General features: G+C 41.2%; 1 protein-coding gene across 7 annotated transcripts in view; it reads left to right on the forward strand.

Annotated features, from left to right (window-relative positions):
• The window catches only part of AFG2A (AFG2 AAA ATPase homolog A), a 327870-nt gene that overhangs the window by 45901 nt on the left and 266073 nt on the right, over positions 1 to 15896 (forward strand). For 6 of the 7 annotated variants that reach the window (XM_019494631.2, XM_006263434.4, XM_059722088.1 and 3 more), the window contains one exon: positions 8847 to 9001. The exons of the other annotated variant lie outside the window; for it this stretch is intronic. In XM_019494631.2, the coding sequence (XP_019350176.2) occupies positions 8847 to 9001 (155 nt within the window). The remainder of the gene's footprint in view (positions 1 to 8846; positions 9002 to 15896) is intronic. 7 annotated transcript variants of the gene reach the window in all.

A 15896-nucleotide genomic window follows, 5' to 3' on the forward strand; every position in this document is an offset into this window, starting at 1 on the left:
GTATCAATAGGTCACTTGTAAAAAGCATTTGAAATATTTTGAGGGAACTCTTGTGAGCTCTTTTATTCTGACAGGGTTTTTCCTGCTTTATTTCATTCTCTATTTTAATTTAATTACCATATATCTCTAACTATTTGTAACATTTATGTTTTTCACTTTGTATTTCATTTCATAGAATCATAGAAAATTAGGGTTGCAAGGGACCTCGGGAGATCATCTAGTCCAACCTCCTGCTCAAAGCAGGACCATCCCCAACTAGATCATTCCAGCCAAAGCTTTGTCTATCCAGGTCTTAAAAACCTCCAAGGATGGAGAGTCCACAACCTCTCTGGGTTACCTGTTCCAGTGTTTTACTACCCTCCTAGTGAGAGAGTTTTTCTTAATATCTAACCTAAACTATGGTTGCTGCAACTTGAGACCATTGCTCCTTGTTCTGTCATCTGTCACCACTGAGAACAGTTTAGCTCCATCTTCTTTCAAACCCCCCTTCAGGTAGGTGAAGGCTGCTATTAAATTCCCTCCTTCTACACTTCTCTAAACTAAATGAGTCCGGTTCCCTCAGTGTTTCCTTATAAGTCATGTCCCCCAGCCCTCTCACCATTTTTGTTGCCTTCCGCTGGACTCTCTCCAATCTGTCCACATCCTTCCTTTAGTTGGGGGGGGGGCAAAACAGAACACAGTACTGCAGATGTGGCCTCACCAGTGTTGAATAGAGGGGAATAATCACTTCCCCTGACCTGCTGGCAACGATCCTACCGATGCAGCCCAGTATGCTGTTAGGCTTTTTTGCAACAAGGGCACACTGTTGGCTGATATTCAGCTTATTGTCCACTGTAACCCCCAGGTCCTTTTCTACAGAGCTGCTGCCCTGCTAGTCAGCCCCCAGCCTGTACCAGTGAATGGGATTGTTCCATCCTAAGTGCAGGACTTTGTACTTGTCTTTGTTGAACCTCATGAGATTCCTTTTGGCTCAATCCTCCAATTTATCTAGGTCACTCTGAATCCTAGCCCTACCCTCCAGCATATCTACTATTCCCCCCAGCTTGGTGTCGTCTGGAAACTTGCTGTGCACTCTATGCCATCTTCCAGGTTGTTGATGAAGACATTGAACAAAACTGGCCCCAGGACCAACCCGTGGGGCACTTCACTTGGTACTGGTTGCCAACTAGACATTGAGCCATCAATTACTACCCCTTGAGCCCGACGCTCCAGCCAGTTTTCTATCCACCTTACAGTCTATTTATGCAGCCTGTACTTCTTTAGCTTCCCTGTGAGAATGTTGTGGGAGACTGTGTCAAAAGTCTTGCTAAAATCAGGGTATACCACAACCACAGGTTACCCTGCATCCGCAGAGCCAGTCATCTCATAGAAGGCAATCAGGTTGGTCAGGCATGACTTGCCCTTGGTGAAGCTATGCTGACTGTTCCTAGCTATCAACTTCTCCAAGTACTTAGAAATGGATTCCTTGAGGATCTGCTTCATGATTTTTCCAGGCACTGAGGTGAGGCTGACTAGGCTGTAGTTCTTTAGATCCTCCCTTTTCCCTTTCTTAAATATGGGCACTATGGTTGCCCTTTTCTAATCATCTGGGACCTCTCCTGATCACCATGAGTTTTCAAAGATGATGACCAGTGGCTCTGCAATCCCATCAGCCAGCTCCCTCAGCACCCTTGGGTGCATCCCATACGGCCTCATGGACTTGTATATGTTCAGCTTTCCTAAACAGCCTCTAACCTCTTCTTTTGCCATTGTGTTGCCAGGTGCAGTAGTCTGGGAGTTGACCTTGCCTCAGTGAATACTGAGGCGAAGAAGGCATTGAGCACTTCAGCCTTTTCTGCATCCTCTGTCACTAGGTTGCCTCCCCTATTCAGTAAGGGACCTGCACTTTCCCCCATTTTGCTTTTGCTACTTACATCCTTGTAGAAACCCTTCTTATTACCGTTCACAGCCCTTGTCAGCTGCAACTCCAGTTGCTCTTTGGCCGTCCTGACTTCATCCGTGCATGCCCAAGTAATGCTCTCATATGTCTCCCGAATTATTTGTTCAGGTTTCCACTTCTTATAAGCTTCCTTTTTTTGATTTAGTTTGCTGAAGAGTTCCCTGCTAAGCCAAGCTGGTCTTCTGCCATACTTGCCAGTCTTCCTGTGCATAGGGATGGTTTGTTCCTGCACTCTCAGTAAGGCTTCTTTAAAAGTACAGCCAGTTCTTCTGGACTCCTCTCCCCTTCTGTCTGGCTTCTCAGGGGATCTTGCCCATGAGTCTTGTGAGCGAGTCAAAGTCTGCTTTTCTGAAGTCTAGGGTGCTTATCCTGCTGCTCTCCACCTTTCCTTTTCTCAGGATCCTGAACTCCATCATCTCGTGGTTGTTGCTGCCCAAGTTGCTGCCCACTATACATTCCCCACCAGTTCTTCCCTGTCTGTGAGCAGCAGGTCAAGAAGAGCATGGCCCCTATTTGGCCGCTCCAGCACTTGTACCAGGAAGTTGTCCCCAACACCGTCCAAAAACTTCCCGGATTGTCTGTGCACTGGTGTATTGCCCTCCCAGCAGATGTCAGGATGATTGATGTCCCCCATGAGAACCAGGGCTTGCGATTGGGAAACCTCGTCTAGCTGTTTGAAGAAAGCCTCATCCACCACTGCCTTCTGGTCTGGTGGTATGTAGCAGACCCTCACTACAACATCACCCTTGTTGCTGTCCCCTCTGACCCTAACCCAGAGACTATTCTTCCTGCTCATTTCCCAGGCTCCATGCATTTGTGTCCGGGTACATGATTTAATTAGTTGATTGCCCTGATTTCTCAGGAAGTAAGAGAGCACCTCCCCTGTTGCCCCCTCCTGGTCTCTCGCTTCCCCACTTACCTCAGGGCTTTGGTCTCCAGCTCTTCCATTTCACACACATTAGTCCAGTTACATTTTTACATCCAAGTCTATTTGGATTTTGGCTGTCATTTCTATATATTTCTCTTCTAATTCTGTGTCTGCAAGTTTACATGCTGAAGGTAACCACAATGAAGATGCCTCCTGACTGAAATGCAGTAGCATCTCTGCAAGTAATTTCTTTATTTTTTTTCTTTTAAATTTGGTCTGTAATCCAGTTGTATATGTAATTTACACATGGACAATTGATATGAAATCCTGGATGTATTGAAGTCACTGGAAGTTTTGTTTCTGAAATAAGAATGAGGCCTTTAGTAAGCCACCCTGGTTTACTCTAAAGAAGGAGGATCCAGAATATAAAGTAGGCATCTTGAACAAATTTGTGTTTAAATGGTGTCCAGTGGGAGAGGCTTCCATGGTTATTGGCTCTAAATAAGTTTTAGGTAAAGTATACTTTGCAAAATCATGAAGTTTGTATTGCTGCTACTGTTGAAAACTTGACCTGAGAGTTGGAAGTTTCAGGTTCTCTTTGGCTTGTTTCATTAACAGTTCTGGGGGCTTCTGGAATTAAACTTTACTTAAAAATCCTGCTGGTGGGAAAACCATCTCTCTGTTGGCTCTGCAAGAGTAAAAAGTGTAATAACATGCATTTGTATGCAGCATAAGCAGGTATGATTGTAGAGTAGATCTGTTGCATTAGATGGTGGCATTTTCATATAGTCTGCATTAGATTAGAAAGATTAATTAGTAAAGATTAGATTACAGCTTTGCTGCTTAACTGTCATGTCTGACCCTGACTTGTGATAGTTTAATAGTAGCCCTGCAGTCCTTTATTTCCTACTGTGCAAATATGGCCAATCTTAAGTAGGATAGGCTTGAATAGACTGGAAGTAGAGGTATGTCTTTATTTTTTTAGGAAATAAGTCTGATCTGTGAGCAAGCTATGATAGAAATTTTGAAAACAATTCCTCATCCTTCTCTTCCCCTTGCTGTACCTCTCAGCAACTTCTACTCAGTTCTGTAGACATGTTCCAGCAAATGCCAGACTATTCATGAAGGACTATAAATCGTGTACACAATCCCTAGAGTAGATTAGAGCTCAGGGTTAGCTGCGTGAACTCACAGTGTTATGGTTACGAGGGATTTAAGAGCATTATCTTTCCTGTGCAAACAGTACATAAAAGTTCTTCAGGGATTTTTCCATATTGCTCTGGTAGTTAAAGCAGATTATAGAATATAGTTTTAAAACTAAAAATAAGGACTTTTGTTTTTGTAATAAACACAATTTCTAAATTGGGAGTGTACCTTTATATACAGATTAAGCTAAAAACCTCTTTTAAAACAAAATAAAATCCATTATAGGCAGCGATATAGTGCTTTCAGCATGTGTTATATTTTTTTTGTCAGTGTATTTGTCTGCATATTGGCATTTAAAAAAAATTCCCCAGATGATATATCATCCTTTCAGAGATATAAATGAAAGTGTATCTACATTTGTTCAGTCTATAAAACTAAAGGCAATGAGCCCAGGAGAATGATCTGTGCAGCATTTACTGGTTGTCCATGAAGAGCAGGCTGGTCATGTAGTGCTGCCTCTCCTTGTTTCAGGTCTGGGGGGAAAACCCTCAAAAGACCATTTCCCTGATGTTCCTGTGTGTGTGTGTGTGTGTGTGTATGTATGTATGTATATGTATATACATACTAGGCAGTGCCTAGTTGTTATGGGAAAGTTATGTGAACAGGAATTGGGGTGGGGCATGAATTGGATAGGAGATTACTAAACTCCCCCTTAAAAGAGGAAGATTTGTCAACCTGGCTGAACAGAAAGGGTCACATCTGTGAAATAAACTGGTTACTTTTGTTGTATCTTTTTCTCATTTATGGTATTTGGTAGTTGAAAGTGTGCTGTGTATTTAGATGTGCGATGTGTATACTGTACAGTGCATGATTTTCACTTTTCAGTTACTCATGTCACCTTGATTCAAATCTCTGTATTGCACAGATGGTAGAAAAGCTGTTTATTTTAGAAATATTTAGCAAGTTTAATAAAATACTGGAACTGTTTAGTTGTAGCCTTCTTCCTGTTCAGCCAGGTGCCTTGTCTAACTTAAATGCACACTGAGGCAGTGAAAATTTAATTTAAGAATAATGAATGATATCTAGGGACCTTCCCAAATGGAAGGCATAAATAGAAGCAAGTACTCCATCTGTTGGCTTTAGAAAGCTGAACATGTTTTTCCCCCATGTTTCACTCGGATGGTATAAATCTCCCATTTCCAGCCCTGCAGGGTAACAAGGTATTTGATCCGAAACCCGTCTTTGATGTAAGAGAGAATGGTCCACGTGCAACAGTTTGGGCTGTTGTAATTTTGGAGGCAAATCATGCAAGTTGGGTTCAAACAACTGCCATTTTATTTTAAGTCATTCACACATTTTGAGTATTAGAATAATTGTGGGGGAGACGGATTAATGGAAAGAATGAACATGAGGCAGTTAAACATGATGAATACATTTAATCACATTGATAACATCTCCACATCTTCTGTGTATTTTCAGTCTGTCAAACCTAAAATGGACATGTTGGGTATTCATTCTCTAGACACTTTTTATTACTTGCGTTGGGGTGTAACCTTGTATAGAATCTGACAAAATATAGCTACATAGTAGTGTTCTTACACTTAGCCATATATTATCATAATGTGCTAACACCTAACCACAGCTATGAACAAGAATAAATTAAAGGGAAATAATATTGTGTACTCGCTTTTAATATGTGACAGAAGAGAAGCAGCTGTACCATGACAAATTGTTCTCCTCACTTGCTTCCTCTGTCCGCTTTGCTTCCTCTGTCCTAGACAGACAGGATGAATTTGTGAGGTGTAACACACAGTGCTGGAGAGTAGAACAAACTGTTTATTTTCCATGGTTTGTGATGATGCATAATAGACCTATGTTTGCTTCTTTTGGTTTTATTTCAGAAGTTTCCATTTATGCCTTGTTTGGGAAGCAGAGCTCTAGTATATTTAAATACTTTGTCCTCCTGGTTAAGTTTCTGCTGTATATAGGAACAAATCCTGCAACCCGAAACTCAGAACAAGGAGTCCTTACTCACATAGATCGTTCCATTAACTATGTGGAAAAGCTTTTTGTTTGTTTTTTACTGTATTTGCTAAGACTTCTCATTTGAGTAGAGGCTATTTTTGTATGAGAGAGGCTAAAGGTATAGATACCTACTTAATGAAGATAATAGAATGTCTCTGCTCATTAATACACTTCAGATCTGTCATGCCTGAAAATGAGTGTGCAAAACTTGTGCATAAATGCGTAAGTAGAACCAGTTTACAATAGAGGATAAACACTATCTGGTTCAAAACAAGCTAGAGACATCCTATCCTAAGAAGCTCGTCTGCAAAGACCAAATGTTTGGTATTTTCTGGGATACAATATATAGTACATCTGAATTAAACATTCATAACTTTATGCTTCCACAGAAATAAGCTTATGGTCACCATTGTGTGTGTGTGTGTGTGTGTGTGTGTGTGTGTGTGTGTGTGTGTGTGTGTGTTCCCCTGTCATTGCCCCATCCATCAAAAAAAGGTTCAAGCAGCATGTACGTAAGACATCTTCATACTAAATAGACCTTTCTGTGGCTTAAAGGGGAGGGGTGTGTGTGTTTCTCCCCCTGGCAGCCCTTTTTGGCTATATCTTTCTGTAGTTTAATAAGACTTTTTTGTCAGGGGTCAATGTGGAGAGCAGGAAAGAAAGATTATGATAACAGGAGGAAACAGGAAGAATCATGCTCTCATTTTCAATCTGTTTTTTATATTTGTTTTAATGTAAAACATTGTTTCAATTAAATGCTGACCTGTGTAATGGCGTGTGCTCACACATGCTTTAATGAATTCAGTCTTTGTTCGGAGAGCCGTGACCTTTTTATCCCTGTTCTGGAACATAGCTGCTGCATTTCAAACCCACTACTGATCAATGAAACTTCACTCAGATATGCTTACTAGCACTGGCAGCAAGAGTACGTAAGACCCATGTTCCTATTTGCCCTTTTTAAGGTTATATTTTCATAAAGGAAAAAGAAGGCACATTTTATTTACGCAAATAAAAAGGTAGACATGATAGATGAAAAAAATCAACAAATAGACTTTTGGTTAAATTTGTACCTGATAGAAAGGATGTTTTAAATTGAAGAGCAGAGATCTTTATCATTTATTTGCTTTCCCCAAAGACATAACTTTTCCCTAGTAAATATGTAATCTTTTATTTTAAATTGTGCATGCCTTATGAATTAACTTCGTAAATACCTTTAACCTAAGGCAAAATGTGGATTGAATTGCTGTCCTGTTGTTGAAACTATCTTTTTTTTTTAAATAACTTGCTGGGGGAAATAGGAAAGAACCACGATGTTCAAGAGAGTTAAATTTTTCACTTCTCTTGTGACTAGCATTGCTGCATCCCATTTGGTTTAAAGAAATGTTTTTATTTATATATCCTGTTGTTTCTGAATGTTTCACACTAGGGGAAACCTGAATTACAAACATTTTCTTTTTATTGTATTAAAGATCCTGTGCAGTGAGTGCAGGTGCTCACGCTTCTACAGTAATTGATGGTGTAAGGAGACTTTCCAGCTGTACTGATACACAGGGGAGATATTGTATCTCTTCACACATTTTATGTATTGTAGGAAATGTAGGATTCCTGTAATTGTCCCAGATTTTCTGTGTCAAAGTTTGTGAGTGCCTCAGTGGAAAGAAGAATCTTCTGATTTATTTAAAAATAGCTTATCCCTTGTCTTGATTGTTTTTCTTTAGCATAGATTGACATACTTTGTTTTGTTAAAATTAATCAGCTTGATTAATCAGTCAAATTAAATTGTTAAAATTATTCTATATATGTCTTTTGGTGGCTCATCTGTAATGAACTGATACCACAGTAACTACCTTTATGTTTTGTAGAGCAAAATAGGTTAAATTTTGCCCTACAAAAGTCGATCTTTTTCATATTATAATGTTTTTTAAATAAGAGGGTAGTGGAAATAAACAAAGAAAGAAAACAAATTGATATTAAATCTTGAAAGACAAATTAAATGCAGGAAAATTTCTGGGGCTTTTGCATAGCATACTCTGAGTTCTCACTCCCCAAACAAGGCTTTAGCGCAGTCCCTTTCTGTATGGAACTGGTGAGATATCACTTAGTAGCTCAGTACCCATGAGTTTAGTTCTGGGTGCCTCTGTACCCAGAGAGGGAAAAGATAAAACTTCTGAGGTATTTAATGGTATGGAAAGACTATGTGCATTTCATATGATTTGAGTAAACAGAGGAGAAAAGGAGTTGTGATTGTTAAGTGTCTGTAAGATGTGGACTTCGAAAAGATAAAAAAGCATGCACAGAGAGGTACTTAAGACATATAAAAAAACATGGGGAAAGTTTTATTTAGCACACAATGAAAAAAGCTCGTAGCAGTGAATTATATTGGATAGTGGAAAATGCCCCAATGAAGAGAGCAGAAATTTCATCACTTAAATCATTTTGGAGTACTAGAAAATAAACCAGTAGGATGCAAGCCTATACTGATAGGGGAACAGATGAGGTAGCCCATCTTGAATAAACTGATTATTCCTATATATCAGTCAGACATTTGTATTTTTTTCTCTTAAAAAGAGACTTAAAAAATTATTCTAACCAGTTTTGTTCTATTTTTTGTGGGCATCATGCCTATTTTTATCCATCCTTGGGACCAAATCTAGTATATATTCTACATGTAACCATAAGTTCCTCTTTCTCCTTTTCTTTCATTGGAAAAATCCGTTGTGTTCCTGGACCTAGTTAGAGCCTAACATTATGGTGATCTTTTTGAAGCTTATTTCCTTTCCAGTGCTGCAGTCTGTGCATATGTTATGTGTATATTGTCTTTGTGGGAAACGGGATGAAGTCAGTGTATGTTTAATTTTTTTTTAATAGGTTTATATGCGTTGCGGAGAGCACTGGGAAAACAGACTAACCTATTAGACAGTGAGGTGGCTGGGTCAGTGATGATTACTTTCAATGACTTCCTGCAGGGGATGAATGATGTTAGGCCCAGCGCCATGAGGGAGGTGGCTATCGATGTACCAAAAGTAAGTAATATTCTACAATACACTAGAAGCATTGTTAAAGTTAAACTCAGAAAGGTCATACTTAAACTTTGAAAAACCTTATCCACAAAGGTTCATATTAGAAAAAAGTAGGCTCAAGTTACCAATAAATGTTATTTGCCAGCTTCTTTTTTTTAAACATTCTGAGTTTTATTTCTGGCATTGCCATTCAGAGTAACCAAATGGCACTGCAAGAGGACCTCTCATTAACTGTGTTCCACGTCCAGAGTCTCCAAATAGATTAAGGCAGGGCTATCCAGTGGGCCTCTGGGCCACAGGCTCATGGATGCAGTACATCACACTGCACTGTATGCCTCCTTCTCCATGCCACTGCAACAACCTTGTGTGGATGCTCCCCCTGCAGGTGCTGCATCACATGCCCATGCAGATGCCCTATCGCTGTGCAGTGCCATGCCTCACCCTGACCCTCCTGTGCTGTGCTGTATTGTGTCACGATACCCCCTGCAGTGGGCAGAAAACCTGGAACCCAGCATAGGAAGTGTGAACTGAAGAGATGTGGCCAGGCAGGAGCTCAGGGGCTGCAAACTAAAACCCCTTACAGGCTTCATGCAGCCTGTGTGTTGCTAGTTCTGCAGCGTTGGGTTAAAGCATTAAAAGTTTTAACATACAAGTTTAGAGTGTACATTTCACCTATTTGCAATGTAGCAACGAATTCAATTGAAAACAAAGTGTTGGTTTTGCTACCGGGGTATATGGAAATAAGGGAATGGAAAGGTGTGCCTGTTTTGCTTAGAAAATAGCTGATAAATTGTCTGGTTAAACAAAACTGGAATCACTGAAAGGAAGTGGACACAATTTACATGTTGTTGCATCTGTCACTGATTTAAATGAGATGACATGGCTTTGAAGGCAGAATGGGACTTCACCTGAGTCATTGCTGGTCAGCAGCAATCTCTTCAGAAGTCTGTTCTTCTCAGTGCTTCAGTGCTACTGTGGAATGTGCATGCTCATTTGAAAAATATGAAATGAGAAAATAATGGTCCGGTCACATTTTGGATTGCCACCTTCTGTCACAAATTCTTTCACTGCATTCTTGTTTAGTCTACTTCTTAAAAACATTTTAGGCTTGTGGTTTTGATACAGGGGAGCCATCTCAGCCTTGGAATATAGTAATCATTTATTTAAATATCAATATTAGAGTAGTGCCGCAATGGATTGCCATTTGGAACCCTGTTGCATTTCATGTTGTACAGATATAGAAAAGAAATGGTCCTTTTCCCAAAGGTCTTGTAGTCTGCCTTCAATAATCATACAACTTAATCTTGTGTTGTTCTAATGGGCCCTGTATTATTCTATACAAACCTAGGTATGCCTCCTAAAATAAAAAAGCCAAATAAACAGTTTAGTAACAGAAGAATTTGTAGCTATTACCATATTTACCCGAAGCCAAGATGACTTTAAATTTAAAATGACGCCCCCCCGCCCCCGATAATTTAGATTCTGTATATGGAAAATTTATAAATTTATTCTAATTTTCCATATATAGAATCTAGTTATCTTAAATTAGGTTGTCTTAAATTTGTCCCCCCTCACCCTTGCAGCAGGAAAAGCAGCAGGGGGGCAAGGAGAAGCAGCTTCCTCCCTTCCCCTGCCCTCCCATCATTTGTCTCCCCACTGCAGCCTGATCCCTCCCCTCAGTGCCTGCTGCTGCTGCTGTATGGCCCGGCAGACCCTGGAGCTTCCACGTGCTCCATGTCCTGGGAGGAATGGAGATGGAGCTGTGTCTGACTGTAAACAATGGGGAAGGAAGGGGCAGAGGCCTTGGAGAGAGGGAGGTGGTAGGGGGGAAAGAGGCAAAGGGCAGGGCAAGCCCTGGCACTCTACTGCCTCATCTCTGCCTTGTACTCAAATTGAAAATGAGGGACTTTTTTTCTCATGTTGAATGTGGTAGGGAACCTCGACTTAGTAGAGCATAGGTGACGTGTAGGGAGAACACAGGGTGGCATGTGACCCCCCGAGATTGGCTGCTGTCAGTTTCCGTGGGCAGTTGCTGCTTGCCACCTGCCCTCCCTTGTTGGCGATGCAGCTGCTGGCCTCTCTTGGCGGTCCCTGCTTGCCACCGTCCCCCGCTGCTGATACTGCTGCCAGTGTCTGCAGGCGGTCCCTGCTCAGTGCTGCCGGCACCACTGCTAGCATCTGCGGGTGGTCTCCGCTCGCCGCAGACTGCAAATGGTGCCCCCCCCAGTCTCAGGAGGCACCAGTCGTTTGTGGAATAGAGTAAATATGGTAATATGTCCATTTCAGTGGAAATGGACTGAGAAGCATGAAGGGGTTTACTCAGTTTATAGATCAATAAAATAAATATTTTTAACAGCAGCTTAAGCAAATTTCAGAAAACTGCAACAGGTACATAGATCAGCTTCAAGTTGGGGAGAAAAAACCCCTAACGCCAGAAGAAAGCTAGTAAGCATCATCATACAAAGATGACTCAACGGAGAATTGTATCATACAGTAATAGGTAGTTATTCCCACACTGCATGTTATTGTGGGTCATACTTTGTTTTGTTATTGGAATCAATGGACATTTTTTCCTTTCATATTGTAGTTAAGATTTAGACCAGTGAAATTTAAAGTTAGAATTTGGTCCCATCTATCTTAGATGCTAAAATGGCCCCCCATTACTGCAGTAGTATCTGAATGCTTCAGAATAGTGTGTTTATTCCCCAGCACACTCCTGTGTCCTTAGAAGGCAAATCTACTCACATTTTACAGATGGGATTGAGGTACACAGGCAAATTATATGTCTCGCCCAAGATCTCTGGGGTGAATTGTACTACAGTCTGTTAGGGAGCTGAAGTCGGGCTTTCCTGCTTTGTTCCCTAACAACTAGATGTTTCTTCGGTTCATTGGTGCCTCCTTCCTATGTTTCATTCTTTTTTCTTTCCCAGAAACTGCAGTCAGAGTTTTGTTATTTACTGAACTGACCATACAAGAAATATTGTACATATTGCTGCTAGACAGCCAGATTTTTACAAATATAGATTTTATTCTGTAAGGGTTTAATCACACACTTTCTTTCACGTCAAAGGGGCAATGTATGCTTTAAAGGTAAACTTTTATAGGATTGGCATCATAGTATGAGTAGAATGAAGGGAGTAGTGTTTTCTTTTAATCTTTTTATCATATTAACTTTACAGTTTTATAAAATCATGCTGTTTCTTGTTTAAAAAACTTATTCTGTGGTAGAGGTATACTGAAATGTGTGGTCCATTCATGTACTATGGGACCCACTTTTCATTTTCATTCTTGTCAAGAATAAATATACACAAGAGAAATGAATAAGAAGAAATTTTTCATCCATTTTTAAATACTTTAGTATAGGATGGTTTCTGATAAGGAATGTTTTATGGTTGCATTTTTATTAATGGGAGGGTGCCTATTATGAAACAATTGGTTTAGGTTGCTGGCCATATTATGTATTGTTGTAAACGCATGGGAGGATTTTTTTTTTTTTGAAGTGAAATATGACGAGTTGTCTGGAACATTTATTACCATACTAGACAGTTGCCCATCAAGAATTGCCCTCCCTCCTCCCCGAGTCCGACTCCATGTGCCCACTCTCCTGCTCCAGCCCCTCAGTCCCTGCTGTCTTGGTGGCACTGTCCCCGCTGTCCCCCTCTGCCTCCAAGGAGCAGGGCCGGGGTTAGGAGGGGGGCCAGCACTGCTGGCCTCGTCCCCCTGCTCCGGCCCTTCAGTCCCCACTGTTATAGCGGCGCTTCTGTCTGTGCAGAGCACTCTGATTGATTGGTTGTTTCAGTAAGCATTGTGATTGGTTGCTGAGACAACCAATCAGAGTGCGAATAAAGCATTACGGACAGACAGACTGACTAAGGCTTTTATAATATTAGAATGCACAAATTTAATGTAGCCTCTAATTCTCTAGTTAACTCAAAATGGCATGTAACATTTTATGCTATTTTAATGGTCATTTTTAGTCACGTCTCAACCTAATATCAGAACTTGGTTTTACTCCTGCATTTGAAGTGGGTAAAAAAACATAGCTGATCAAATTAATGTTCTTATACTTCTTAAGATGCTTAGATACTTACTAGTGAGAGAAACCAGGTAGGTGGTTACCAACATTGTTGTAACTGTAGAAATTGGTAATTTGGCTTATAATCCTGTGCAAGAATATTAGTCACTTATGCCCTGCCACACTTTGTGTTTTGGGATCATAATACCTATATTTTGAGAATCCCTTTGGAAGTCTCTGGAATTATTTCCTTGTCACAAGAAATGACACCTATATTACATTCTAATTGCTGTGATTAGTTTTTCCATCTTTTTTTATCAGTAATATATTTACAGTTCATGAACTTGGCCACATTTCCATTTAGGACTATTAGTTGTCAGCCATGATGCACTGGTATAAGTTACTTATGTGCTCTGAAGTAGTTTATACCCACAAAAAGTGCTTTTGTTACTGTTTTTGTTCATATCAATTTTAAAAATGATAGTTTTAAAATAATAAAACACCCTGAATTAGTTTCCTGAGAAGTGGTATAATCCAACAGTTGGATATCATAAATTTTAATTTTGTTTTCTGGCTCATATATTGTGAGTACACAACAGTGTTTCTAGTCTGGAGTGATTAGTCTTTAGCTTCTTTCATCTTTTTATTTTCAAAAGAAGATCTCCCCCGCCCCCCCAACCCCAGTACAAAAAAAAGAGAGAAAGGAAAGGAAAGAAAAGAAAAAAGCAGGTATCTGAGTAAGCAGACAATCACATGTATTACTTTTGGTAAATCAGGGATTAAATTGCTTTGTTGAACGTGTTTTGTGTCTGACATTTAATTCTGTTTGTCGACTAAGAATAAATTAAAGCATAAAATAAATGATCAGCCATGGGAAAATTTTGAATTAGGGTGCAAAAACTTGGATAGGAATACTGTTAATACAGTATTAAGTGTTCATTTTATTTTTAAGATATATTACTGAAGTGTCTGCCCCTCCAGAGAATGCATTTTTGAGCTCTGTTGTTGATTAGCAGCAAAAAGCTTTTACAGCTTTAAGTTGAAGTTGCTTTCATGATGTTAACTCAGTGTTTTTCAGTGGGAAGTTTTGTTTAAAACAGTCCTTTGCAAATCGGATTAGGGGAGAGATAACAAAGAAAGTATAAATTAACCATTAGATCATGCATGAAGGCAGTTGTTAGTTGGGATGTTCTTGTGCTGTTTTTGTATCCATGCCATTTCATCCCTGCTAGGTTTATTTTCCTGAAAGTAGGACAGTGTCTTCATATCAGTGAAAATAAATCATGTTTTTTTTATAATGTACTCTTCAGAGCAGAGGTTGGGAACCTTTTTAGAACAGTAATCTGTTGCTGATGACCCAGCCATTGCTGTGGGCTGCTGATTTTTCCAATAACGATAATATTGCTAGGAGTGCACCAATAAAGATTTTTTGGCCAATACTAATGGCAGATTATTAACCAACCATACCCCCTGATACCGATCTGATAGCTGATATTCAGCCTGGCAGCTTGGAGAGCAGTGTCTGGACAGTAAGTTTGTGGGAGAAGAAAGGGGCATGAGGGGAGCAGATCGAGGCCCCCACTGCGAGGGATGGAGTGGGGCTGGGGCAGGACACGGGATGGAGCTGCAGATGGTTTAACTGGGGGAGGGGAGGGGAGGTAGCTACCCACAACTCTGCAGATACCTGGGGGAGGCAGAAGGGGCATGTGCCCCCCAGACTTGTGTGCAGGGTGAGGGCAGGCTGCCTGCTGAGGACTCGGGGCCAGGGCCTATTCAGGTCTCTTCCTGGTGGAGGCTAGGCTGGGGCTGCGCTTGGGGTGGGGTGGGCAGTGGTAGGAGTAGGGGTTAAGGGCAATTTTGGAGTGGGTGTAGCCCCCCCCATTTCAGTGCTGCCACCCAGTCCTGCCTCCCTTTTGGGAAAAGGCTGGTGCACCCTCTGACCCCGAGCCCGCAGCAGGCAGCCAACCCTTGCCCTGCTCACTAATCCTGGGGGCACATGCCTCCTGTGCCCAGCATTCCCTCTGAGCTGCATGGCCACGCAGGCATGCCTGGCAGTGCGGCATGAGTGCGCTTGCGTGGCCACACATGCCACATAGTTTAGAGGGAACACTGCCTATGCCTCCTTCAGGGTTCACGCAGCGGTAAGGAGCTGCCCCCCTTTCTGCATCCCTGCACCTTCCAGATGAGCTGCCTGTGGCTCTGCCCTGCCCCGCCCTACCCCGCCTGGCTGGGCAGCCCAGCCCCTGCTCCATTCCCTCTCACCGTGGGGGCCTCGATCTGCTCCCCCCGCCCCCATGCCCCTTTCCCCCTACAGACTTATTAGCTGGACGCTGATCTCCAACCTGCCCAGCTGCATTCTTGGTTATGTACATGCTGTGGCTGCGCACATGCACACGGCATTTTTGGTTCCATTTTTGGTTACAACAACCAATTCTGATAATGTCTATTTTCCTTTTATCGGTGCTGATATGAACCAATATATCAGTGCTCCTCTAAATATTGCAGTAACTCTCCTCCGCAATATTTGAATAATCAGAAAACAGTTTTATGTACTATTTTACTACAAATAGTACTATTTTACTATTAAACTACTACAGTTTTATGTACTGTTTTCATGTTGTGCAAACCATATTATTGATGGGGAAACAGCCAACACTATGTGAGTTTGGGAAGGAAGTTGAAGGAGACTGAGGTTCTTTGGACAAATGCTGGAAAGGGTTTTCCAATCTCAGAGGGAACAATAGCCATGTACAAATGTTCATTTCTAGTGGTAGAAAATCTCCATCATTAGAAATGATTCCCGAACAGGGAGCACTACCAACATCAGTCTGTATCTGCCCCCTCTTTCCTGTTCTCTGCACCTTCCTAAGACCGAGGTGCCTG

The sequence above is a fragment of the Alligator mississippiensis genome, chromosome 2 (assembly GCF_030867095.1).
Source record: "Alligator mississippiensis isolate rAllMis1 chromosome 2, rAllMis1, whole genome shotgun sequence".
NCBI classification, from domain to species: domain Eukaryota; kingdom Metazoa; phylum Chordata; order Crocodylia; family Alligatoridae; genus Alligator; species Alligator mississippiensis.